Source organism: Eubalaena glacialis, chromosome 2 (assembly GCF_028564815.1).
Source record: "Eubalaena glacialis isolate mEubGla1 chromosome 2, mEubGla1.1.hap2.+ XY, whole genome shotgun sequence".
Lineage (NCBI taxonomy): Eukaryota > Metazoa > Chordata > Mammalia > Artiodactyla > Balaenidae > Eubalaena > Eubalaena glacialis.
Genome location: NC_083717.1, coordinates 109,990,593 through 110,015,783, shown reverse-complemented (window position 1 = coordinate 110,015,783; position 25,191 = coordinate 109,990,593). Strand labels below are relative to the sequence as shown.

Genomic DNA, 25,191 nt, shown 5'->3' with positions numbered 1-25,191 from the left:
TAAGTCCTGGAGGCAAGGTCTGGAGTCATAAGGAGCCCACACCCTGAGGGCCGAGGCCCTGGCCCGCCAGGAACTTGGTTAAGCCTCCTCTCTGACGGCTGGAGGCGAATTCCTATGCCCAATTAATGCCCACAGGGCACTCCTCGTCACACTGACCACGTGTCCTGACCACAAGAACGATGACAATGTTGGGGCTCTGCTTCCCCTTCATCCTGCCACACTCCCCCAAGAGCCTTACAATGCCCCCAAGGAGAGGCGGCTGCAAAGACCACAGACACCTCAATTTACATAAAATTATCTCACTCCATTTTATTTAAGATTTTTTTTCTCCAGTTAGTAAAAGAAAGATGTGTCTCTCTTTATACATATGTACAAGTTCAGTTATAAAAATAGACAGCACATTCAAAGAGAAAAAAGGCTTGGCATTTTTCTGATTCCCTCTAAATAGCATCTGTACACAGGAGTCTGGGTTTGGGCAGGGGAATCTTAATGATTTAAATTAAATGATTCCCCTACCACTCCTACTCCAAAAAAAAAGTTTTAAAAATCAATCTATCTAAACTCAATTCCGCGATTTTCAGGTGTGCAAATTAGAGGCTGGCCCGCCCAGAAGCACCTGCTCCACCAGGGACATCAGGCTGGGGGCAAGCAGAAACACCACCAGTGCCAACACCATCCCTTTGCCTCTCCTGGAGGGAAGCAAGCTCAGGCTGGTGGGGTCGGGCTGGGAGGGTGGGCGCTGAGCCTGCCCTCTCTCCATCCTCTCCAGCTCACTCCGCCATCCCTTCCTTTCTCAGTGCAATACAGACAGTGCATACAGCCAAGCAGGGGGCTGAAGGGCAAGGGTGGGGAGACTGTGCATTCAGGAAGGGCAAGGGGAGCCTGCAAGAGGGGCAGTGAGGATGTCCTGCTGATTGAGGTGGCTCCTGGTCTGTTTACTGGCTTCTGGGAGTCCCGGAGTGGGAGCTGCTGCTACTGTTGCTGGTGGGACCTGAAGGTTCTCTGGTGCGAACCATGCAGGACAGGGGAGGAAATGCTGGGAAAACAACTGCCTCCAGGCATGCTTCCTCTAGCCTTCTGTCATCCTCACAGACCACTACCTTCTTTTGCATTCGCTGCTCTCCTCAACTGTGACACTCTGGCAAATGGGGTTTGGAGACTTGGGGAGTTGCCCACGACCGAGGACGTCGCATACATGATTTCCTCCCTTCCTAGCCCCACAGGAAATCACAGCCCTAAGAGAAGTCTCCACTGTGGAAGGCTCTTCACAGCACTTGTAGAGCCTTTGCAAGGGACATGGCCAGAGCCGAAGAGTGGAATGGGGATGGAGACTGTGTGCCTGAGCATCTAAACAGGGTCTCTGTCAGGCCCTTCCCCAGTATGAGGTTTAAGACTTGCCTATAAATTCCTTTGAGATGCTGTGGGCCTGATCCCTGTCCTTGGGCCTTCTTCCTACAGGCAACCCCAGAGCATTCCTCTTGGGACACAGGTGATCAAAGTGCTCACGCCAACCACCTGCCTGTCTTTCCCTTGCTGCAGCTGGTCATCGCTGCCCTCTGGCTTGGGATGAAAGATGCTGCACTGGGCAAGCCATCCAAAGGCCATCTGCAGGCCAGGACTCTAGCCCCCGGTTTGGTTGAAGGAAGCTGGAGGGCCAGGTGGTTACCGTCCTCCAGAGGGGTTGGTGCCTTTGCCCTGTTTCCGGACCAGGGAGTCTGGGGCTAGGCTGCTGGTCAAGTGGAGGCTCTTGGGAGTCCCAGGAACACTATTTCCTTTGCTCAAAGGGGAGCTCAAGGGAGAAGAGGCGCTTGAAGGTCCAAAGTCAGCAAGGCCAGCAGGCCGAACAAGGGACGTCTGCAGAGGACTGCTGGCGGAGATTCCTGTGGGGAGGGAAAGAGAGGCAAGACGAGCATAAGCACCAGTCCTGTCCGAGTGCCTCAGTGCCTAACCTCGGTTGCTGGAGTCTGGTCTGGAGATGAGGTCGTGGGGAACCCCCTCCCTGCCACTCTCCTTAGCATATTTGCTTGCTCTTCCTGTCAACTGTCTCATCCACAGTGGAGCTGTGGGTGATGTCCAGATCAGTCCTTTCCCTTGTTTTCCGTTCCCAGTCACCAAGCACTGTCAATTTTTCTTGTGACACTCTACCCCCTGTTGCCTCCGGGAGAAAGCCTGATGAGTGCCATGCTTTGCCCCATCCGTGGGTGAAATCCTGCCATGGCAGCCTTGACCACTGCCATGACTGTTGTTTTCCAAGGGTGTGATGAGCTGGCAAGAGGTTAAGAAACACTGGGGTAGGCTATCATACTTCATATTTGTTGAATGAACAGATAAATGAAGGCCGCTATCCCTGCAGGAGGAGAAAGGGGAGGTAGCCTAACGCTTACTGAGAACTTTCTATCCAACAATGCCCGTATTTGCTGCAGCAACCCTAAATCCTAAGCCCACGTTTCCAATGGGGAGAGAGGTCTGTGCATGGTGAGGGTGCCCTTCTCACCGCTCTCAGATGTCCTACATTCCACCGCTACCATTATCCTCCACAGCTCATGGTCACAATAGCTACTTCCCTTCTCAAACTTCCCAGAGCCCCTGGTCACACACCGGGTAAGCTCTCGCCCAGCAGGTCTTTCCAACCCTGACTCCCGCAGCTCCTCTTCAGCACAGCCTGACTGACCTGCTCGGTGACCCCCAACCTGCCTTGGTCACGGTAAACTCTCTGTCGCCAGTTTAAATCCTTCACCACCCTTCTCTTTCCTTCTGAATTAGCCTGGCAACTTTGTCATCAAATCCACGGTTCCTCCTTCTTCTGATCTACAACCAGAATTAAGGCCTTCCCTCTTCCTTCATTCAGTACACACATACTGCCTTGTATTGCTGTTAAACAAATTCCATGCCCAACTTCCCCTTCTCATTTTCATTATACACTCAGGTAAGGGGTTCATGTGTTATACTCCTACGCACACAGCAGGTGGTGTTTTGTTTTGTTTTGTTTTGTTTTTGGTTTTTTTTGGCGCCATGCGGCTTGTGGGATATTAGTTCCCCGACTAGGGACTGAACCTGGGCCCTCGGCAGTGAGAGCACGGAGTCCTAACCACTGGACCACCAGGGAATTCCCTACAGCAGGTGTTTAACCCTAAGGTGATGGAGCACAAGGCTGGGTAAAAGTTAACTATGCTAGCCTTGACTACTGAAATGTAATTATTAAAATGTGGGTCCGGGGGAAAAAAAATCAGTTCTCAAAGCAGGAGAAATTCTGTTTAAAATTCAGCTTTCTCTGTTTTCACAGTTACTTCCACTTTGAAGGCAGTACTGTGCTAAGTCACAAGGGCAAGGAGAGAGTCAGGACCACTCAATGCTGAGGCAGAATCCAACATGGGCTTGGGAAGGAGCTTTGGGCCTGGGGGTGTCCTACTTGCTCTACCTGGCGGAATGCTCAATAGACCCTCCAGACTGTCCCCGACCAGAATGGAGCCCGCAGTCCCCTGGGGCCTCCGCACCTTTAGACACGTTGTACCCGTATGCAGCATAGGCAGCTGCAGAGGCCGCGGCAGCCCCTGCTTTGGCTCCTGCCATTGCAGCAGCACTGCCTGCGGTGGACTTCCGGCTCCGGCCCTTCCCTGCTCCTTTGGCTGTGCTTCCTGAACCTTTGGGGCGGCCTCGGCTTCGGGCTGAATGACCACGTCCTGCGGCTGGCATTTCCTGAATGGAAATTCCTGTGGGAACAAATGGGCCAAGAGGGAAAAAAGTTAATTTCTTCACATGTTAACAGAATCTTCTCCTGGACAGGGAAGATGGCTTTCAGGGTGTTTGTTTCAGGACCCCCAGGGAGGTCTACGCCTCAATTTAATGGCTGGGACACAGCGTCACACAGCGTTAGTAAGAACTGTAAATAGCTACAACAGCCTGACAACTCAAGCTGCTTTTCATTCTCTAAGAGTGGTGCCATTACTCCTGAATTTCTTCTTTCAACTAGATCATTACTAAATGAACTCCAGAGACGTGCACCTGTGATTCACCTGCACACTCCAATGTTTTCCTGCCTCGGAGAATCAACTTTTACTCCCAAGTTTTTTTTGTTTTTTTAAAATTAATTAATTAATTAATGTTTTATTTTTGGCTGTGTTGGGTCTTCGTTGCTGCGCGCGGGCTTTCTCTAGTTGCGGCGAGCGGGGACTACTCTTCGTTGCGGAGCACAGGCTCTAGGCCACGCAGCCTTCAGTAGTTGCTGCACACTGGCTCAGTAGTTGTGGCTCGCAGGCTCCAGAACGCAGGCTCAGTAGTTGTGGCGCACGGGCTTAGTTGTTCCGCGGCATACGGGATCTTCCCAGACCAGGGCTCGAACCCGTGTCCCTGCATTGGCAGGCGGATTCTTTTCTTTTTTTTTTTTAAAATAAATCTATTTATTTATTTATTTTTGGCTGCGTTGGATCTTCATTGCTGCATGCGGGTTTTCTCTGGTTGCGTCGAGCGGGGGCTACTCTTTTGTTGCGGTGCGCGGACTTCTCATTGCTGTGGCTTCTCTTGTTGCGGAGCACGGGCTCTAGGCACGCGGGCTTCAGTAGTTGTGGCACGCAGGCTCTAGAGCGCAGGCTCAGTCGTTGTGGCGTACGGGCTTAGTTGCTCCGCGGCATGTGGGATCTTCCCGGACCAGGGCTCGAACCCGCGTCCCCTGCATTGGCAGGTGGATTCTTAACCACTGCACCACCAGGGAAGTCGCTACTCCCAAGTTTTAAACTTAGAGGTCCTCAAGAAATAGCAGCAACACTGGGCCCCACAGAACAAAGTGAGGAAAGGCCTGGAAAAGCTAACTATAATTAAAAACTGGCAAAAATAAGGGTGAAATATGAAAGACAGGAATGGCTAGAAAATAAAGAAGTTTGTAATCTTTATGAAGTTCTTATTTTGCATTCCCTAAACCTTCTCATTCTCCCTTTCACTTGAATCGGCTAATGAAAGAATGAGGCTACAAATTCTTTTTGCTCTACTCCACTCTTCTTTAAAGAAAGTAGAAAACAGCATTATCCTAGAAGGAATCAGGACCTCACCCAAGCTGTATGGGACAGCAGCATCACTTACCGTTCACAGTGTCCGACACGGAGCCCGTTATGGAAGCAGGAGAGTTGGTGGCTCGAGACTGAGGGGCTGAGGAGGCTGGGTCATCCACAATGACCAGCATGTCACTGCTGCTCTCGTCGGGGGGAATAGAGCCGGTGTGCAGCTCACTGCTGATGGAGATCTAGAGGCAAAAGGGTCATGATCACCCCCCCTCCTAGCGCCCGTAGCCCACGGCCCTCGTGCCTACATCAGGATGTGCTTCTCAGGTCTCACCACCATTTGCCTCTCCTGCCTGGCTTCACTCCTGAGAGTTAGACCCCCTGCTTTGGCTCCAAAGAAGGCAGCCTGTCCTCACTTGCTTTTCTTCCCATGGATTCCATATGTAACCCCTTCTACAAGGCAGGAGAACTCCTGGAAAAGCAAAGGCTACCAGGTCAGGACACAGTCCCCACTGCTGTGATGAAGGCATCTAAAAGGAGCCTCACCTCACTGAAAGGGCTGGGCATGGCTGAGTCCACACTAATGAAGGAGTCATCCCCGTCTGCAGAGAGGTTGGAGTTATCAGCCGAAGGAACAAATGGGATCACTAGGTTCACACCCTCCTTTCTCCTTTTCCCATCCAATTCATCTTCCTTTTTCTTCTGGGAACACACAAATCAAGAAATATGGAAAAAGGATGAGGATAGGCACCAAGAGAAAAGTGGGGCTGGAGAAGAAAGTGATGACAGAAATTTGACTCTTTGTAAACTTCTAAGTTTCATTTTATTCAATTAGCATATTATTAAAGGAAGAAAAAATCCTAAGGAAGGAGGAAAGGGATGGCTTAGTAAGAGTTTATGCACATTCTGGCACAATAATACAGAGTTGAAAGGCCAGTCACACTGAACTGGAGCTGTGCCAAACCTAATCCTCATAGGGCGGGGTGCACGGTCAGCTTCCAGCACGGCCAAGCTGCAGCACTTCTCAGGGGCTGAATTGATGCAGCCCCATAAGAGGGAGGGCCCGTGCTCTTAGTATATTTTCCGCACATCTGTTTTCACTCTGCCTTCTTTTTAAATATGTATAAGGGGAATGAAGGTTCTTATTACACACAAGGAATACTGAGGTGGCTTTTCATTATTTCCTCAATTTACGCTTAAGGATTGAGCGACTAAGCTACACTAAACAGTTCTAGAGCCAAGTTCAGTAGGGCTTTGTCACAGATGAGAGATGTGGAAGCACAGAAAGTGCTTAGAAAATTCTGGGGATCACACCCATCCACCGCACCTAACGGCATTTGTATCTAGACCTATATCAGGGTTAATAGGGATGTCTTTGTATAGTTTATATTATCACTGGGTATTTATCTGAAACTTCTTATTCAGAGTAGGGATGGCACCTGATGCAAACTCAGTAAACCCTACAATGTCCTGTTGAAGAAAACCACCCTTTCTTCTTGGTATTGTTTCTGAATAGTAGTAAGCAATGGGTTAGAGATTTGAAAGTGGAGTCATAAAAGAGAACCTGAGAACATCGGTAGAAATAGCAGCCCAGACTAGGAAGAACGTGAGCCTTCATTCCTGAGATTTTTTTCAACTCTGTAAATATAGTGAGTACCAAGGGCATCCTTCAGGCTAGAAATAGTTCTGCTTAGCAGGAGGTACAATTGAGGGTGTGGATTGAACTGGTGTGTGTATCAGAAGATGAACATATAATATAGACAGGCTCCTAGGCTGCTGACCATCAGGGCCATACAGACAAAGGGATACGAGGCCCTATACAAGCTTGCATAAGGGGAAGAAGTGGACCTCCACTTAAAACACAACCGGCTTTAACATGTGACTAGACAACATGCTTCAGACAAACCAAACAGTCCAGGGAAATGATACATGGACAAATGTCTGACTTGAGGGCCCAGAGCTATGGCAATGTCTGAAGTTCAACAACACAAAGGTAAGCCAAACCCACCAGAAGAAATTAGGAGTCACTTTCTGGAAGGGAATAAAATGGTTTCAAACCAACAGCCTTTATTTATTTATTTTTAAATTAATTAACTAATTATTTATTTGTTCAAACCAACAGTCTTTAGGCATGGTAAGTCTGGGAACCCAGTCAGAACTAATGGGCTGACTCCTGAAACAAGAGTAAGTCCTGAAGACCTCATTTCTGATTTACATATCAGTAAAGATCAGGGGTAAGGATTATTGATATACTTTGGTAGAAACAGCAAGACAGGGAGAAATGTAGGGGAACTACATCCCACTTTGCAGCTAGCCTGGTGGGCTCAAGTAGGAAATGTCAGAAGGGAGACAAAAACAGCTCAAATCCTTGGCATGAATTGGAGAAAAAGATGAACAGACTGGCCAACGATTTATTTTTCCAGTAGTAGATGACACTGAATGGTGCACTAGCAGAACTATGGCAGAAGGAATGGATCTAATGACCTCTTAGGTCCTTTCTAAGATTCTACAGAATCTAACAATGTAACATCCATCTTACATTTATTAGACTTATGCTTTTTAACAGTCCCAACAAATGGTTTCCATAATTACATGTAACCACAGACACATGTAATTATGTCTGTGTGGGGAGTACAGTTCTACCAAGGCTGCATTTCTCCTGCTTGATTCTCTATCAGGACAGAACTGCTGTATAGCACATGTAGATGGAGCTGGACACCAACCAGTAACCAAGACGACAAGCCTGTACCCTGAAGCCTCTTCTGTAAGGACCACTCCGCACCCCCATCAGTCCCTGTCCACCACCCCAAACTTGACATACCTTCTCTGCGTATTTTTCCCGCTTGCGCTTGCGCTCTTTAACTCGGTTGGTTTCCTCCTGCTGCCGTTTCTCTTCTTGTCGGAGTCTCACTGTCAAGAAAATTTTAAAAAGATCTGATGAAGTACCTGTGGCAATCTTAATCCTCATTCTCTGAAATTAAGGTGGCCATATTCTTTTATATTTATGATTGAAGGTATGACTTCTATCCATCTAAGGCAGATATCTGGTGGTCTTCTAACCTGGAGAACGAACAGAGTTCCTTGGATTCTTAACAGTTTTGGGGTTCAAACCACGATTCAGTGACACTGTCATGGGCCTTTCCTTGCCTTTTATTCTTTTTCCTTTTCTTTTCAGCCTTTTAATATCTCTGCATTGCACAGAGTCCTGAAAGGTTTTTAGAAGGTGGTGTGAGCCCCATAAGAAAGGCGTTTCACCACATTTTCTGATGTGATGCTGTCGAAGTCCTCAGAGGTTTACAAGGTAAGTCTGAAACTGAAACCCATTGTTCTCAAAAGCCAGAAGTACTGGGAGAAGCGTTTGTATGTTACATACAGCAGTGTGCTTTTCCAACTTTTCCATAAAAACATTTCTCTGGATAGAACAGAGTAAATTCATTACTGCTGAGGAGTCAAGGGATATAGCCTTCCTGGTACACATTTATTTGAAGTCATATTACTCTAACAATACACACGAATTTTTCCTTCTACTCCATAATACATCCTTCTTTGGGTTTTAATATAAAATATTAACCAAAAAAATGTTTCTCCCCAGACAGTCTTTGGCTTTGCCTCCCCTTGGCACAGTCAAGGGCGCCTTCCATTTCCAGAAGTGTGGGGCTAAAGAAACATCTCTGTAAGGAGGAGAGAGCGTTAATAAGAGGTCTAGAGTACATACATTTCTTCTCCAATTCTTCATCGTCTAGAAGAAGGCTAACCACCTCTTTGGGTTTCAAGGTATCTGGTTTGAAGTTTCCACCAGAAATCACCATCCGCTGAATCTATATCAAAGCAGATCAAAAAACACCACCATAAGGCATCCATTCCCTTATGGCAAATATTCAGAAAGAAAGAAACATCTTTCTTAATCTGTTCTTCTGGTGAGGCCCCTGGATTTCCTACTTCTTTTTCATTCGTGTGGCTGGCTCATCCAGGTCATTTTTCCAACAGAAAGGACAATGAGAACTTCTTTGCTTGCAACTGTTAATTGATAGCTATAAGGTCCAATAATACTGAATCAAGAAGGAAAAGAACCCAAAATGATCATTTCTTTAGAAACCAGCAAATTTGTCACACAACTCAGAGGACGATCACACCAAGAGTACTAGGGTGAGAGCAAACGCCATTCCTTCTTCCCCTGAATGTGAAACCATGTCAAACAGGAGGGCCACGACTTGGGGTCCTCTTCACATGAACAACAGCTGAATGTAGGTTGTAGACACCACTCTGGTAGAAAAGGAGTAAGGAATGGCCAGCGCAGTAGACTGCTTTTGTACGGGACCTCATTTTATTTTCTATTCAGAAGAAATTTTAGTGCTTTCATGACCAACGAAAGCCAAGAGAGTCTTAGTCTCAGTCCAGTCAATGTGGCTGGACTATTTTCTCTACCAGCACAATACTTCCTTTGCCTTCTGCTTACCTCACTCTTCTCCTTGGCTCGCTGCAGAATGCGTTCTTCAATGGTGCCCTTACAGATGAGTCGGTACACGGTAACCTGCTTTGTCTGCCCCAAGCGGTGGGCCCTGTCCATGGCCTGCTGGTCCACAGTGGGGTTCCAATCGCTATCATAAAAAATCACCTGCATAGGCAGGACAAGAATACAGCAAAGATGAGGCACTCTCAGGGCAACACCAGGAATTCTGACAGCAACCCAGCCACTCATCTATTTCAATAGTCTGATGCCAGATTTTTTTCTACGATATAAAGATGAACAGGTATCTACTCATAAAACCAAGCCATTCCCTCATCTGCCCTGGGCAAAAGAGTCATACCCTGAGCGTTTTTCAGGGTTTTCATTTAAAAAGAGGGAGTGGCAACAATATTAATAGTTAACACTCAGGGCTTACTATTTGCCAGTCATTGTACTAGGTGCTTTATGTGTATTAACTCACTTAAATCCCACTACCACTATGATTTAGGTACAATTTAAAAACCCCTTTTTATAGATGAGGAAACTGAGACACAGAGGAATAAGAGATTTTATCCAAGATCACACCACCTAAATAAGCAGTGGGCCTGGGATGTGAGGGATGTGAAAGCCTTCTCTTTAACCCTAGGCCTACCTTGTAAGAGACAGACATGGCTTTCCTGGCATTCTCAGGTTCCCATTAACAGAGTCATTTCCTGTCTCTTGAATTCCAGGCAAGAAATGTTTAAAGGGTTCTCTGGAAGTTACTCCTAGTTTGCTAAACAGCAAACACAAACAACAACAAAATGTACTCCCCCTTCCCCTGCCCCACCAGTGATCCTAAAACCAACAGACTCCTGGGTCCTCAGCCCTGAGGCTACTATCAATACAGTAGACCTCCTAAAAGAAAGCCAGTTCAAAATGACCCTCATCTCTCATGCGTCCTCCTCTACATTCAACCAAGTCACCAAATCCAGCCAGTGCTTCTTCAGAAACACACCTATCCTTTCTACAGTCCACTGTCCTCCTTGACCAGGCCCTCACCACCTACAGCTGGCTCACTAATGTTTCTAGACCAGCAGGCTTCTGAGAGCTGTCTCTTTCTTCTTCAGTCTACTTTGGGTACCACTGGAGACCACTCCATCTCTCTGTCGATTATGCTGTAACACACCAAGTCCAAACTCCCCTCAATAATCAGGTCCTGCCATACCAAGACAACTTCATTTTTATTCTTTCCTAATATAAAAGCACCCCTTCCCTTTTGTCAGATAGGTCTCTTCGGTATCCCTCACTTATATTATGTTTGTTTGTACTACTTCTTGCTTAAGCTGATTTTCTGACTAACAATCAATCCTTCAGCTCTTCTCTGTTGGTTAAGGTTCAGTTTAAGCTTCACCACTTTCAGGAAGACCTCCCTGATTTCTCTTGCCTGTAACAACGTCTCCTTTTCCTATTCCTCATGAATTCCTATTAGAAGTAACACCGGCTGAAACCTTTTGAGCACTTAAAACAGACGTGCATACATATCTCACTAAATTTTCAAAAAAACCTTATATATTTCCTTCATCTTATAAATTAGGAAGAGACTGGCCTGAGTTCACAATCCTAATAGTCTCCTTCCGCAACGTGCACTATTAGCAAAATGTTGCATCACCTATCCTGGTCCAAGTTCCCACTTAACTGCTACCTTCTAAAGGTGTCCAATTATTTTGTGCGTATTACATATTTAAAAAATCTTCCTGTCTAGTCTTATTTGAGGACAGACACCATCCACCAGTACAAAGTAGAATTCTACAATTAGTCAATTGATACTAGAATCTCTAAGGTGTGATCAAAACTAGACAGAGCCTTAAAATGTAGGCTTAAGAGTGATTCATTTCTCTTGACACTGTTCCTCTAGATGCTTTTTCCCTTGCTTAACACCATTCCTAAGTAATCTATTTTCTCATTTAAAAATGGAAGCTGGGCTTCCCTGGTGGCGCAGTGGCTGAGAATCTGCCTGCCAATGCAGGGGACGCGGGTTCGAGCCCTGGTCTGGGAAGATCCCACATGCCGCGGAGCAACTCGGCCCGTGAGCCACAATTACTGAGCCTGTGCGTCTGGAGCCTGTGCTCGGCAACGAGAGGCCGCGATAGTGAGAGGCCCACGCACCGCGATGAAGAGTGGCCCCCGCACCGCGATGAAGAGTGGCCCCCGCTTGCCACAACTAGAGAAAGCCCTCGCACAGAAACGAAGACCCAACACAGCCATACATACATACATAAAAAGAATGTGAGCAGACAAGAATAGCATTAAAAAAAAAAAAAATGGAAGCAATTCTTCTGCCATTTTCTGCAGAATTCACTTGAGGTGAAGAGGGATAAAAGGCATCAGCATTTTCAATGCTCTTGCCTCTACTAATAAGGACCCCCACTGGCTCTTTCTTATGGCGCTCCTTTTGTCTTGCTTTCTTATGACGTATAATCCCTCAGTTTTTATAGTGCAGGTTAGAATCCTTCAGGAAAAAATTACAAACTGCCTGCCAAAGAAAGAAAATCATTATGAAAGCTTATTGTTAATCCACAGTGTCCACAGATCTAGGATTTGGAAGTACACAGTGTTTGTCACTTGTAGAGGAGTATAGCCACAGGACATTCTGGAGCTTCAACAGGATATGCAAAATTTTAGAAAATTCAGTTTAAACTTTCAGGGAGAACAAAGGAAGAGAAGACAGAGTTAATGAAAATGAGACCTCCGGGCTTCCCTGGTGGTGCAGTGGATTCCGGGAAGATCCCACATGCCGTGGAGCAACTAAGCCCGTACGCCACAACTACTGAGCCTGCGCTCCAGAGCCCGCAAGCCGCAACTACTGAGCCCACATGCCACAACTACTGAAGCCCATGCACCTAGAGCCTGTGCTCCGCAACAAGAGAAGCCCCCGCTTGCCACAACTAGAGAAAGCCTTGGCGCAGCAACGAAGACCCAATGTAGCCAAAAATAAAATTAATCTTTAAAAAAAAAAAGAAAAGGAGACCTCCAATTGGACTCGGGGGGAGGGTCATTATTTGCCCAACATACCTAACATGACCTACATATGTGGAAAATGAGAGTTGATGTCACACCCCAAAGATAGTACCTTAGTAGTCCAAGCCTAAGGCAATGATGGTTCAGCATGAATTCATAATGGGGAATCCTGTATTATGAATCATTTCATAGGTGTTTCCTCCATATTTACATTTTTTAAAAAATTTTATTTATTTATTTATTTATTTTTGGCTGTGTTGGGTCTTCGTTTCTGTGCGAGGGCTTTCTCTAGTTGTGGCAAGTGGGGGCCACTCTTCAGCGCGGTGCGCGGGCCTTTCACTATCGCGGCCTCTCTTGTGGCGGAGCACAGGCTCCAGACGCGCAGGCTCAGTAATTGTGGCTCACGGGCCTAGTTGCTCCACGGCATGTGGGATCTTCCCAGACCAGGGCTCGAACCCGTGTCCCCTGCACTGGCAGGCAGATTCTCAACCACTGCGCCACCAGGGAAGCCCATATTTACATTTTTTTCCTGGAAGTCTCAGTGGCAACCACACCTGATTCAACTTGGGTTCTTTTGAGATCATAAACAATAAGATTAAAGCCTAAGAGACAGGCTTGCAATTTAACTTTAAAGTCCCCCCTTCCCCCAATTTAGTGGCTATGTATCATTCAAATGGATTAAAAGAGGTGAGGAACTGGGGAGAAAGAGAGAATAAAATAAGATTCTACTTAGCCCTATCCAATAAGCTCTTGATGTTTAAAAAAAAAAAAAAAGATTCTACTTAGAAAAAGACCCAGGGAAAAAGAATACGAAATATGTGTAAGCTAGTGGGTTAAGACAAGAACTGAGAGAACTAAAAACCAAGTTAGATGATATGAACTCAGGGAGAGGGAGTCAGGGGAGACCATGTCCATTAGAATAGGACAGAGATGACATCTTTGTTTATGGAGCTCAGTGAGACATTCTAGAGAAAATAACAATTAAAGAACTACAACAGCTGACTTAACTAGGAAAGATTAAAGCTAGTCAATCCACAATGTGTGGCCCAACAATGACTAAGGGGAAATATATTACTTGTCAGCACCTTTATGAAGTTGTAACACCAAGCTGGGTGGGCAATGGGAGGGGAAGCAAGGGAAGAAGGTGAGAGCTGAGATGGGGTGGAGGCGCCTGGCTACACAGGTCAATGAGAGGGAGTTTCAGGGGATGAGGGAGTGAAATGGAAAACAGGAAAATTTAGAGGAACAACTGGAAAAAGCTGACCAACACTTGGAGGGTGGAACTCACTCTTTTTTCCCCCAAGAGAACGGGTGGAAGTTCAGTCACTTGGGAGGGCTGAAAGCTGCCCCATGTTGTCTCACGGGACATAAGACCTCTCACACTGTTACTACGGGACAAAAGCTCTTCAATCTCTCTCTACACATAAACATTTAAAACAGATCTGACACAAACAAAACCTACAGTGCAGTTTATAACAATCCCTCACTAAACAATGTCAAATGCAAAGAGATCCCTACTCCAAGAAGAATACACAAAGAACAACACAGGCAGTGAGGGGCAGTTGCCATTAATTTCATGCTAAAATCATGTTTTTACTAACAGAGTGAGCCAGACAGAATCCCAATGTTTACAAATACACGTTTATAAATGCACTCTCAATCATAAAACATTAAGTTTTTCCTGACATTTTAGGCACACTAACCTCTTCCCTGTCCATAAATGGTTCTGGGGATCTTCCAAAGCTGAACAAATCTCAGGACAAAGGAAAAATACCAGGCAAGCAATTAAGCTTATTGTTTCTCTAATAATCCACACACAGCGAGTATAACTTAACTCCACACAAAGCTTTACCTAGCAACTCATTTAAATCTTTTATTTTATTTACTTATTTTTGGCTACACTGGGTCTTCGTTGCCGTGTGCAGGCTTTCTCTAGTTGCGGCGAGCGGGGGCTACTCTTCGTTGTGGTGCGCAAGTTTCTCATCGCGGTATCTTCTCTTGTTGCGGTGCGTGGGCTTCAGTAATTGTGGTGTGCGGGCTTCAGTAGTTGTGGCACGCAGGCTCTAGAGCGCAGGCTCAGTAGTTGTGGCGCACGGACTTAGTTGCTCTGCAGCATGTGGGATTTTCCCGGACCAGGGCTCGAACCCGTGTCCCCTGCATTGGCAGGCGGATTCTTAACCACTGTGCCACCAGGGAAGCCCACTCATTTCAATCCTGTGGTCTCATTTTTTCTGAGTATTCCAGGAGGTTCTAATTTATGAGTCCCTCAGCCCTCCCCTCAAAATTAAACGTAAATTATTTTGGAATTGGGGACTCAGAATATTCAGAGTCTCTCTCTATGCCCCAGGATATAAAAAGAATTCCTACTTCTACTCCTCTAGCTATGGGGTTAGGGGCCTATTTTGGTTCTTTCTGACTGGCAGGAGCAGCTTACCTGCATAAGGCAAACTGTGAAAACCAGAAGCATGATGCAGATCTGCCCCCCCTCAAACCTGCTTATTTTTTGGCCATTCAAATGAACGACTAGGCGAACTATTCCTTAAGAAACCATAGGCCAAACCTGACATAGGCAGGCTGAGAAGAAGGGAAAGATATTTTAATCAAATGAACCAATGCTAGGCCTCCCCAGGTGACCTCATCCAGCTTCATGGCCTTAAATGTTATCTATGACATGATGATTCCAAAATACATCTTGAGCCTCAAACTTTCTCCTAAATTCCACACTCTATCACCTGGGTGACAATGCCACTTAATGTCTGGCTAAGAGTCTTGAACTTAACAAACCCTAAACCAAACTCTTGATTTCCCCTCTCAAACCTGTTCCTCCCCACACCTTCCCCTTAACCAGTAGTTGGTATCTCCATCATTCCAGTTGCTCAGGTTGAACACCTTGGAGTTCTCCTTGATCCACATGATCCACATCCAATCTAGTAGTAAACCCCATTGGCTGTGCCTTCAAAATACATGCAGATTCCAATTATTTCTCATCACCTCCACTGCTTCAATCCTTGTCCAAGTCACCATCGTCTTGTGTCTAATTCCTAACTGAACTTCCTGCTTCTACGTCTCTCCCTATAGTCTTCTCCACCCCACCCCCCTGAAGCCAGGACACATTTAAACTCAAGCTAAAGTTCTTCCTCTGTTCAAGTTCTTCCAGTAGTCTCCCACCTCAAAATCCTAACCATGGCCTATTAAGCCCCACACAATCTGCTTCTGACACTCACTTTATACCACTCTGCCCTCATTCATTCTGTTACACCTACAAAGGGCTTGCTTCATTGCTTGATTGTGCCAAGGATGTTCTCACCTCAGGGCTTTGTTCTGTACTTATCTCCTTTCCCTGGAATGCTATTCTTTTCTGCCAGATACATAACTGGCTTGTTTTTCTCACTTTCTTCAGATCTTGGTTCAAATGTCACCTTATCAGAGAGGCTTTGCCAGCCCATATAAAACAGCAACCCCTGACCCTGAACTGGGTTTTGAAAAACAATCAGAAGTTTACCAGGTGGAAGAAGACAAAGTGCCCAGGACAAAGATCTATGATGAGGGAGCTGTTAATGTAACATTATGATACAGTATGGTGGGTTCAGGAAACAAGTCAATCGTTATTACCGGAACATAAATTTTTTTGTTTTTTTCCTTGAAAAAGGACGTCTTTGTTTCTGGACAATGCACGCTTTTCTTTAACGATTAAAGCACATGTATAATGTATGCTTGAGGCCACAAAACAGGCTGTTGTAGTTAGCATAGAAATCATGTCAGAGCCAGAATGATTTCCCTGTACCCCAATATGGGAACACTTCTTTCATCCCATCCAACCGTCCGTCCATCCATCCATCCATCCACTGGACCACTGGAAGTCACAGGCCACAAGCCCTTCAGAGAGCACCAGACACAGCTTTCACCTGTGCCTGCCAAGCGCCAAAGGGCGCTCCGGATCCCTAGAGCCTAACAGACCCAACCCTTAGCAAACCTGCTAGTCATTGTGAGGTCAGCCCCCCACCCTACCCCCACCCCACCCCCAGCCCGTGCCCCGTGCTCATGCAGTTGGAGGGCTGGCTTCAACTCTGGTGAGCTGGTTTGGGACTGGAAAGGAGGGAGAGAACAGAGGGAGATGGTGGGAAGTAGGGAGGGTGCGCCAGCCTTCCTCTCTTCAGGTTACCCATGTCCCGGATCTCAGAGTCTGTGTCGCCATCTTTGACCCACTGCCCCCACACTGATGGCTGGAACTGGTGGCAAGATGCCAAGTGGACCCAAATCCGGATCTAGGTGGGAGGTGATGGAGTTCACCATATGGAGAAAGGGGGGTGGGTTGGAATCTGGTGCCTGGTGAGGCGGCGAGTGGCAATGAAGATCCCCGAGTCCCCCCTCAAAACGATGGTCGCGTTGCCGGGAAATCCATTGACCCCGAGAGCAGTACCTCCCCTAGACATGGGGAGAGGCGGCCCATGCCCTGGCGCCACAGTGGGCGGGTTCTCACTCTCCCAGCACCTTGCAGGCAACTGTTGAAAGCCCCTTCTTTCCACCATTCTTCCACGCTAGGCCCCCAACCTCTCCCCGCCTCTGGAACATAAATTTTGGAAGGAGTAATAGTATGGCAATTAGGCTGGAAAGGGAGATAAAGGCCACAAAACGAAGGGCCTTGTATGTGTAAAAGAGCTTATACTTTATCTTGCAGATGACAGAGACTCCCTGAAGAGTTTTAAGCCAGGGAGTAGCATGGTTAATAAAGAAGGGTATAAAAACTAACAGAGGAGGTATGGGGCTAGGGACTCAGACTGGAGTCCAAAAGATCAGCTAGCAGAAAGTGATGAATCTTGTACTCATATTAAGAGTAAGACTAGTTGGGCCCACTGCTGCCAACTCCTAGGCAGCTGTCAGAGAGTCCCCTTTAACCTGGGAGAGAACTTTCACTTTGCTGAATTGAATCTGTGTCTGGGTCAGTTCCTACGTGCTCCTCCCTCTATTTCAAATATGCATTGGCGGGACTTCCCTGGTGGCACAGTGGTTAAGAATCTGCCTGCCAATGCAGGGGACACGGGTTCGATCCTTGGTCCAGAAAGATTCCACATGCTGTGGAGCAACTAAGCCCGTGTGCCACAACTACTGAGCCTGAGCTCTAGAACCCGCGAGCCACAATTACTGAGCCCGCGCACCGCAACTACTGAAGCCTGCACACCTAGAGCCCGTGCTCTGCAACAAGAGAAGCCACCGCAATGAGAAGCCCACGCACCACAATGAAGAGTAGCCCCTGCTCGCCGCAACTAGGGAAAGCCTGCACGCATCAACGAAGACCCAACACAGCCAAAAAACAAAACAAAAAATATGCATTGGCTTCACTCAGCTGGAGCAAAGCTTGGGATGTGGAGGGGGGTGCCGTGGGGCCTTCCAGACTAGATAAATGTAATGACTGAGACCACCCACATGCTAAACAGTGTCTCAAGACCCCTCCAGGAACCAAATAACTCGTCCTCCAATCTGCCCAACTTCCCCCATTGGTCACCTCTTGGTATGAGGGAAGCACCCTGGTGCGGCAGGACTACCAGTCTTCACTCCTGGGTTCACGTCCTAGCTTGATCACCACCTGCCTGGTGTTCTCACATAGGTACCTGGGCCTCTCTAAGGATAACTGTGGTTGGGATGTTGAGACAAAGGCTTCCCGGGGTCGGGGGTGGAGAGGAGGGGAAGCAGGAGACCCAGAGATAAACTCAGGCCCAGTTCCTGGGGGCTGTACAGAGACACAGGAGAGGCATATCAACCAACCCTGGAGGGGAACAAAGGTGCCGGAGAAGAAGCTACTGCCCCCTGGGAAGCCCCTAAGAGTTTCCACCCCTCTTCCAGCCATGCCTCCAGGACACAGCAGGGCTGAACCAGTACAAGGCTCTGGAGTATTTCCTCCACAATCGGCTCTCTTTCTCCACTGAGGCTCCCAATCCCCAACTCTGGCCCTTCAATCCACATCATGTGTGAATTTGTTTTCACCCGCCCTGGGAATCCAGAGCCTTCTCTGGACTCCCATCCCTAGCTTTCCCATAGCAGCAGAGCTGAGCACAGAGCCAGGCAGACAAGGCCTAGGGGAAAGGAGGGGTATTTGGGGCCCAGTATAAATAATGAAGTCCTGGACCTGGCTCTCTCATTTGGGGCTACAAGGGTCACAGGATCCCTGAGGGCTATTAATGTGCAGGCACTGGGGTCACACGTTTCTAGGTAGCATTTCACAACCATGAGAGAAGAAAGGATTATTATATTCATTTTATTGAGGAGGAAACTATGGTTTAGAGCAGTCAAGCAACTGTTTCACTTTCACATAGTGAACAGCAGAGCTGGGATTCAAACCCAGGTCTCATTTCTCTAATTTGAAGAAACCCAAAAACTATGGAATCTGCCCTCTATCACCCACAAACTGACAACCAAAATAATTCATCAAAAAAAAAAAAAAAAAAAGAGTATGACTAACTGGGGCAGTATGCTTGAAAACTAGAGCAGAGAACCAAGGGGCAAAGAGAAAGGTTGCTGATATGACACCAAGTGAGCTACCTCATCAGAGAACCCACAAGAACAACACTACCACCAATGACTGCCTTCTCTTAAGATGACTGAGGCTGATGATGTGCACATAAGATACAGAATCTACCCAGTTATGCCTCCAGCAGTCCCCAGGCCCTGGAACCCTGTCCCAGCACGGTTAATTGGCTGAAGTGGTTTAGATGCCGAGGAAGGTAGAGCTGAGTCCTACGGTTGATATTGTACCTGGTGATGTTACAGAATCTGTTTTTCATTCTTGAAGGCAGGCAGTTCTACAGCGTAGCAGTTAACAAGGAGAAAGAATGAACACAGCCTAGAAGTGGAACCTGGGAAACATGGGATCTAGTTCCAGCTCTACTGTTGTGAATTTATTCAAGCTTCTTCACCTTTGTACTTCATTCATTTCTCCATGACCCTCCAGAGTTTGCATCCTCCTCATATTTGTGGGGATTCTGATGCTCTGTATTTCACAGAGAGGTACCACAACGATCACATTAAATGACATTTGCAGAATCATGCCTTCTACAAAACAATTTCCCATTTATGCATTTTTATGTCTCAGGGTTACTGATATTGTTTTTAAATATATTTGTAACCTGGGAATAAATCTGAGATACAAAAGGAATGCTCTTTTCTTCTCCCTTTCAGATGCTGAAGTATTCCGCTAAGGAGATTGGGCATAAAAGGATAGATAATTTGATGGGATGTCTTTTTATTTTATTTTTTAAATCACCAATTTCATTGCTCTCCAACCATGTTTATAAGTTCAGGATACAAAAATATGAGTTTTTCCTATGATGGAATAATGCATAAGAGTAATAAAACAACTTTTTGATTTGTTCAGTTATAGCTCCTAAAACAAACACATCTGGTTAGTTGAGCTGACTGATTTTTTTTTCCAGTTTGTTTATTCACTGACATATTCCAAGTGTTTAAAACACTATCAGACACATAGGAGGCATTTACTAAATATGTGTTGAATGAATGTGTAAGAAACTTAGAATAAGAGAATGGAGAGAAAAGCCCAAAAGGAAAGCTAAAATGTTCCAGTTCCAGGCAAAGTGCCACTATTGTCTTTTAACACAACAAGACACAAAGAAATAAAAAGTCTGTGACACATAATAAAGGATAATGCCAACCGAACAACATATTTATAGTAGAAAAACCGCATATCCAGTGTATTTTTGTGCTCTTGTTACTTACTGTATCTGCCGCAGTCAGATTGATACCCAGTCCTCCAGCTCGTGTACTTAGCAGGAACACAAAAATGTCATTTCTGCAGAAGAGGGAGGGATATTTTAAGAGGAAAAAATGAAAAAGAAAAATGGCATGTGTCAAAAGAGAGGGATCTCTGGACAAAGAACAGTGTCTAGGCCTAGAAAGAGTTTTGGTGGTTACCCAGACCTGATCCAGGTTTCTCTGACACACTGTACAAAGGTGTTCTGTTGCTAAAATCAAACCATGGCAGTCACCTTCCAATCTGCAGATAAACTTTTGCTGCCCATTAATATTGACTGATAGGCAATATAATTATAAACATTTGGCAAATGTAACAGAAAAATATGCTATGGAAGTAGAGACCTCTCTTTCTGTAATAGTCATATTTTTAGCAAGTCAAACTATTCCCAGTTCATACAGAGGGGACAAATAAGTCAGTATTTCCTGGTGTTTCCCCAAAGAATCATGACTTCCAACAATCTGGGAACTAATGATTTTAACTCCAAAGCACTCAAATTCATATGAAGAAAGTTAGTCCCAGAAAAAATGACCTGAGGTCAGGATTAAGACTCAGGTTATGACTTCTAAGTATTAAGTTGAAGTTAGGATCAATCCATGAAGACAGGCTAAAATGAAAGTACTTTTTGACAAATGCCAACATAACCCTTAACAGAAACAAGACATAGTTTTCTCATTTTCCCTCTACATCCTACATCCTATTAAAGAAACCCAGAATTACAAATAAATCAGTAGGTGCCACTGTCATTCATTCAGGCAGCAAATATTCACTGAATATCTTCTAGGAACAAGGGCCATTCCAGATCACAAAGAGCAGTCTTCGACTGTAAGATTTATCTATGTATACACATACAACTAGGGGCTCGGTTTGAGCCCAGTTCCTGCAGATACCATAAATATATTTCAAGACTATCTTGCATTTTCATGTTCCTGCCACCTCAGGTTATTTTCCAGAACACTTCTAAGGGAAAGGGACTGCATTATACTGGTGAACAAACTTTACAGCCCTCTAAATCAAGCTGCTCACCCCCTTTCTCCATGACTATAATGAGGAATAAAAGTAGAAATTCATTTATATCAGTGTTATTCAAATTGCAGGTCACACCTATCATTGGTCATGAAATCAGTTTGGTGGGTCTGGACCACATAAGTTAAAGAAATAAATAGAACAGATTAGAAAATATTATAATACAACAAAGGTCATAAGGATAAGTATTGTTTTGTGATTTCAGATATGGTAGATATGTATTAAATCCCAATGTAAGATGAATTTTATTCTGTGGGTTCCAGTTAAAAAAAAAAAAGAAAAAAGAAACACACTGACATCAGGATGCTCTCATCCCTTGATGCTGTTCTTCCTTGGTAAAGTCACTTGGCTGCTAAAGGTCTGTTTCCTGTGCTATAAAATGAGGATGCTCTGAATATAGCTGAAGTGACTAAATGATGACGTATCAATGGCAAACATGAATACCAGTGAAGGAACTATTCTGAAATAAGTATCCTGGTTAAGCCCTAAGCTGGGTAGGTCCTAGTAGAAATCTGTCCATTAATTTGCTTTCAATTAAACACAGCTTTCCTAGAGGCAGACATGGATAACAGATCATGTTTGGAGGCCTCTTGTAGGGCATAATTCCAAAAGTATTGTACTCTCATGAAAGTTCTGCTCGTTTATCCTTGAATTTTATCATAAAGTTTAATATTTCAGAATTTTATTTATAAGATGTCATCTTTCACGGTTAAATCATAAAGGGCAAACCAAAAAGTTAAAAGGCATCTGCCAGTTTACAAACACATTTTCCCATAGATATGGGATGATATAAATGGAAGCTTGATACCTCACAGCCCATGGGAGAATATTTAACCACAATAAGGCTTCAAATAAAAATTAATGTAGCCTTCCAGGGCCATACTAATCTCTATAGAATAATCCTTCCCACTCTGGCCTTAGGAAGATTGCTCAGTACTATACATCTCTCTTTCCTGCTCTGTGGACACAGAGGCAGGGGTCAGAGGCTTCTCTCCGCTATCCGATATAGAGCTGATGGAGTCACCCGATGCCTAGGACTTTTTGTTGGTGTGGGGATGGGGGAACAGGGATGGGACAGGGAGGGAGACAGAAGGCAGCTGGGATCTATAGTAAAAGAGTAGAGGCAAAAAGATGGGTCATTTCCATAGTCTGGACAGTCAGAGAGATAAGTCCCCAGATGTGGTAATCATTCACAAACAAGGACTATATATAGAAAAAAAACACCAGAGAAAGGAATATAGGTAAAAATAAATTAGTAGCAAAACTTAGAAACATTAACGGTGGAAAATGTTTTTTTGGGGATATTAACTATTTATTGAGAAGATGCTTTTAATGATGAGGTAGATGGTAAGTAGCAACGTTTGGCTGCATTCAGTGTAATTTCATCATACTATAATGGAAAAATAAGGATTATGGGAACCCTGGGTGATTAAAAATCAAAGAAATCAGTGTCCATCCTGGATCACACTGTTGGATCATATGTAAACAAAAACATCTAAACTGAACTGTTGAGAAGTTCCTTTCTGCTTAATATATCTAGTATTGATAATGTGAGAATTAATGTTTTGGGAGCTAAGAGGAAGAAAACAGAATCCCAGAAGGCAACATGATGGTTTGGGTGCCCTCTAGGGGGCTATACAGGAATCTCAACTCAGGGTCTCTATTGGAAGGGGCCATAGAGACCAGGTTTCAGGAGGGTCTGTGAAGGAGCCTATGAAATCATGTAGCAAAGACATGCCTATGTCTCACTCTTACTCTTCTTTAGTTAATGGCCCCTGAGGCTACTATGCACCAAAATACTCAAATAGTGCTGGGTATGTAGCTGACTGCAGTAAAGACTTGCTGAATGAAAAAGAGCCAGAATTAAAGATACTGGAGCTTTATACTCTCACCAAGAAGGAAAAATTCACACTACACTCATTTTTTCTCATGTTTTCCAAATGGTCACCCGAGTAATCAGATAATCAGGGGGATCCATTTGGCAAACGTCATGGGGTAGGAGGAAGGGAAGCAAAGGCCAAGGCAACCCAGAGCAAAGACCTTGTGAATGGCTTCTAGGATCACGCACTGGTCACATGTTCTGAATGTTGCCCAGTCAGGACATCCTGGCCAAACAGTCTTTAGTCTCAGTCAGACTCTTTCCTGGAAGGATCCCTCATAAATAAATCTTGTATAAAGGGAATGTAAATGGCTTTTTATAGGAGTTCTTGTTTACTCTGGCTGACCTTTGAGCCACAGGGCTTTCCAGTTGAAACTACAATTTTTTCTTTTGATGTCTTTTCATTAATAATAATGAAAATATTTGGCAAGTCATGCTTTTTTGTTTTCAAAAACACCTGTCTTTTTCTCTATATTGGGCTACTGTTGCCATTCAAATTTGTAAATTTAGATCCCATTTGGAGGGACCTGCCTGACAAGCTTCTAATCAGCGTAGGCACAGTTCAGATTCTATACATGAGAGGTAGGAGATTATTTCCTAGCCACAATCCTAACTCTACCATCTAGCTCATATGTAGGAAGGGAAGGAGACTTTAGTCTGTTTTTTCATTTTACCTAATATTAGATGCAGATGCAGGTGTTAAAATGATTGTTACTCATTATCTAAATAAAACTCATTGCTCCCTAAGTAATTCTTAGTTGTAGAATTTGGATGCTCAAGTAAGGTTTTCCAGGAAAGCATAAAAACAAGATATTTACTAAGTAGATCTAGTATAATTTAATGGTGAAAATACCCTTCTTTTAAAGCTAAGCTTTTCAAGACTAATGTGTGCTACTGTGATTGCCCAAGTAATCACAAGTTAAATAAGAGATTTTCGAAGTAGTAAATTAGATATATCTACTGATTTTTTCCACTAAAAGGTCACTATAAAATGTAGTGAGCCCTGGATCTCACAGTCCAGTTTTCCGGGAATTGGTTCAGCTAGAAGAAAAATTGTAGCTCTACCACTCAGAAGCCCAAACTGTTAGAAGTCAACATAATACAGCTCTGATTGGAATCTAAACCAGTAGAATTTTCTACAAAGCAATATGACAATATGCACAGTTTTAAACATTCATATTCCTTTACTCAATAATCTCTCTTGTTTGAATCTATATTAAGAAAATAATCTAAAATGATGACAAAGCTTTGTAACAAAGATACTCAACATTTTAACAACAGAAAGGTGGTATATCCAATGTAATGGAATATTGATCATTAAAAATAATGATTACAATGATTCTTTTTTAATGATATGCGAAGACCTTTATGATATACTGTTAAGTGGAAGAAATGAGGACACAGTCATCTCTACAATATGGTATCAACATATAAATCTAACTACATATACACATCAAAGACAAGAGGAATAAACCAAAATGTTAACAGTGATGGGACTGTGGGTGATTTTTACTTTCTTCATCAAATATTTCTCAAATTTTCCTCAATAGGCATGTTATATAATATACAATGGCCCCAACCGTTACTGGAAAAAAAAAATTAGCTTTGCTATAAATGAGATTCTCAAATGTACAATATCGAACATATTAGTGGAAAAAAATCACAAACAGTAATAGGCAAAAGATCTATTACTTAATGGCTTTTCTTCTAACACACAACTCATGCTGCCTCATACCAATATGCCCAAATCACTGAAGTGCTGGTATTCCTGGAGAAAACATAGGCACCCTGGGGAAAACATACAGTCTATAGATCTTGTATGTAAGATTCTTGTCATTTGGAGCTCTGAAGGTTGGAATAGATCAGGACATAGTGAAATGTATTTCATTTGATTTCAAAATCAAGAAAAGATAAAGATCAGCTGGTAAACTTTTTTGGGGGTGGGGAGAGGTGCACAGCAGTATGGAGTGCTAGGAGGCACTACTATGATTATACATGTCTCAGTCAAATAATCAATTTAAGAATCAGTCAAAAGCTTCTGCTAGGTAAGAAGCTAAGTTAGGTCATCTACAAGCTGCTTCAGGTA

The 25,191-nt window shown here is 44.5% G+C and overlaps 1 protein-coding gene across 4 annotated transcripts in view; it reads right to left on the bottom strand.

Moving 5' to 3' along the window:
- Positions 1–347: 347 nt before the first annotated feature.
- The window catches only part of INO80 (INO80 complex ATPase subunit), a 125,897-nt gene continuing 101,053 nt past the window's right edge, over positions 348–25,191 (bottom strand). For 3 of the 4 annotated variants that reach the window (XM_061180476.1, XM_061180478.1, XM_061180480.1), the window contains 8 exons: positions 20,167–20,239; positions 9,448–9,606; positions 8,707–8,809; positions 7,813–7,901; positions 5,538–5,693; positions 5,074–5,233; positions 3,495–3,710; positions 348–1,880 (listed from right to left, as the gene is read on the bottom strand). In XM_061180476.1, the coding sequence (XP_061036459.1) occupies positions 1,663–1,880; positions 3,495–3,710; positions 5,074–5,233; positions 5,538–5,693; positions 7,813–7,901; positions 8,707–8,809; positions 9,448–9,606; positions 20,167–20,239 (1,174 nt within the window). In that variant the 3' untranslated portion in view covers positions 348–1,662. The remainder of the gene's footprint in view (positions 1,881–3,494; positions 3,711–5,073; positions 5,234–5,537; positions 5,694–7,812; positions 7,902–8,706; positions 8,810–9,447; positions 9,607–20,166; positions 20,240–25,191) is intronic. The other variant, XM_061180479.1, reaches the window with a different exon arrangement.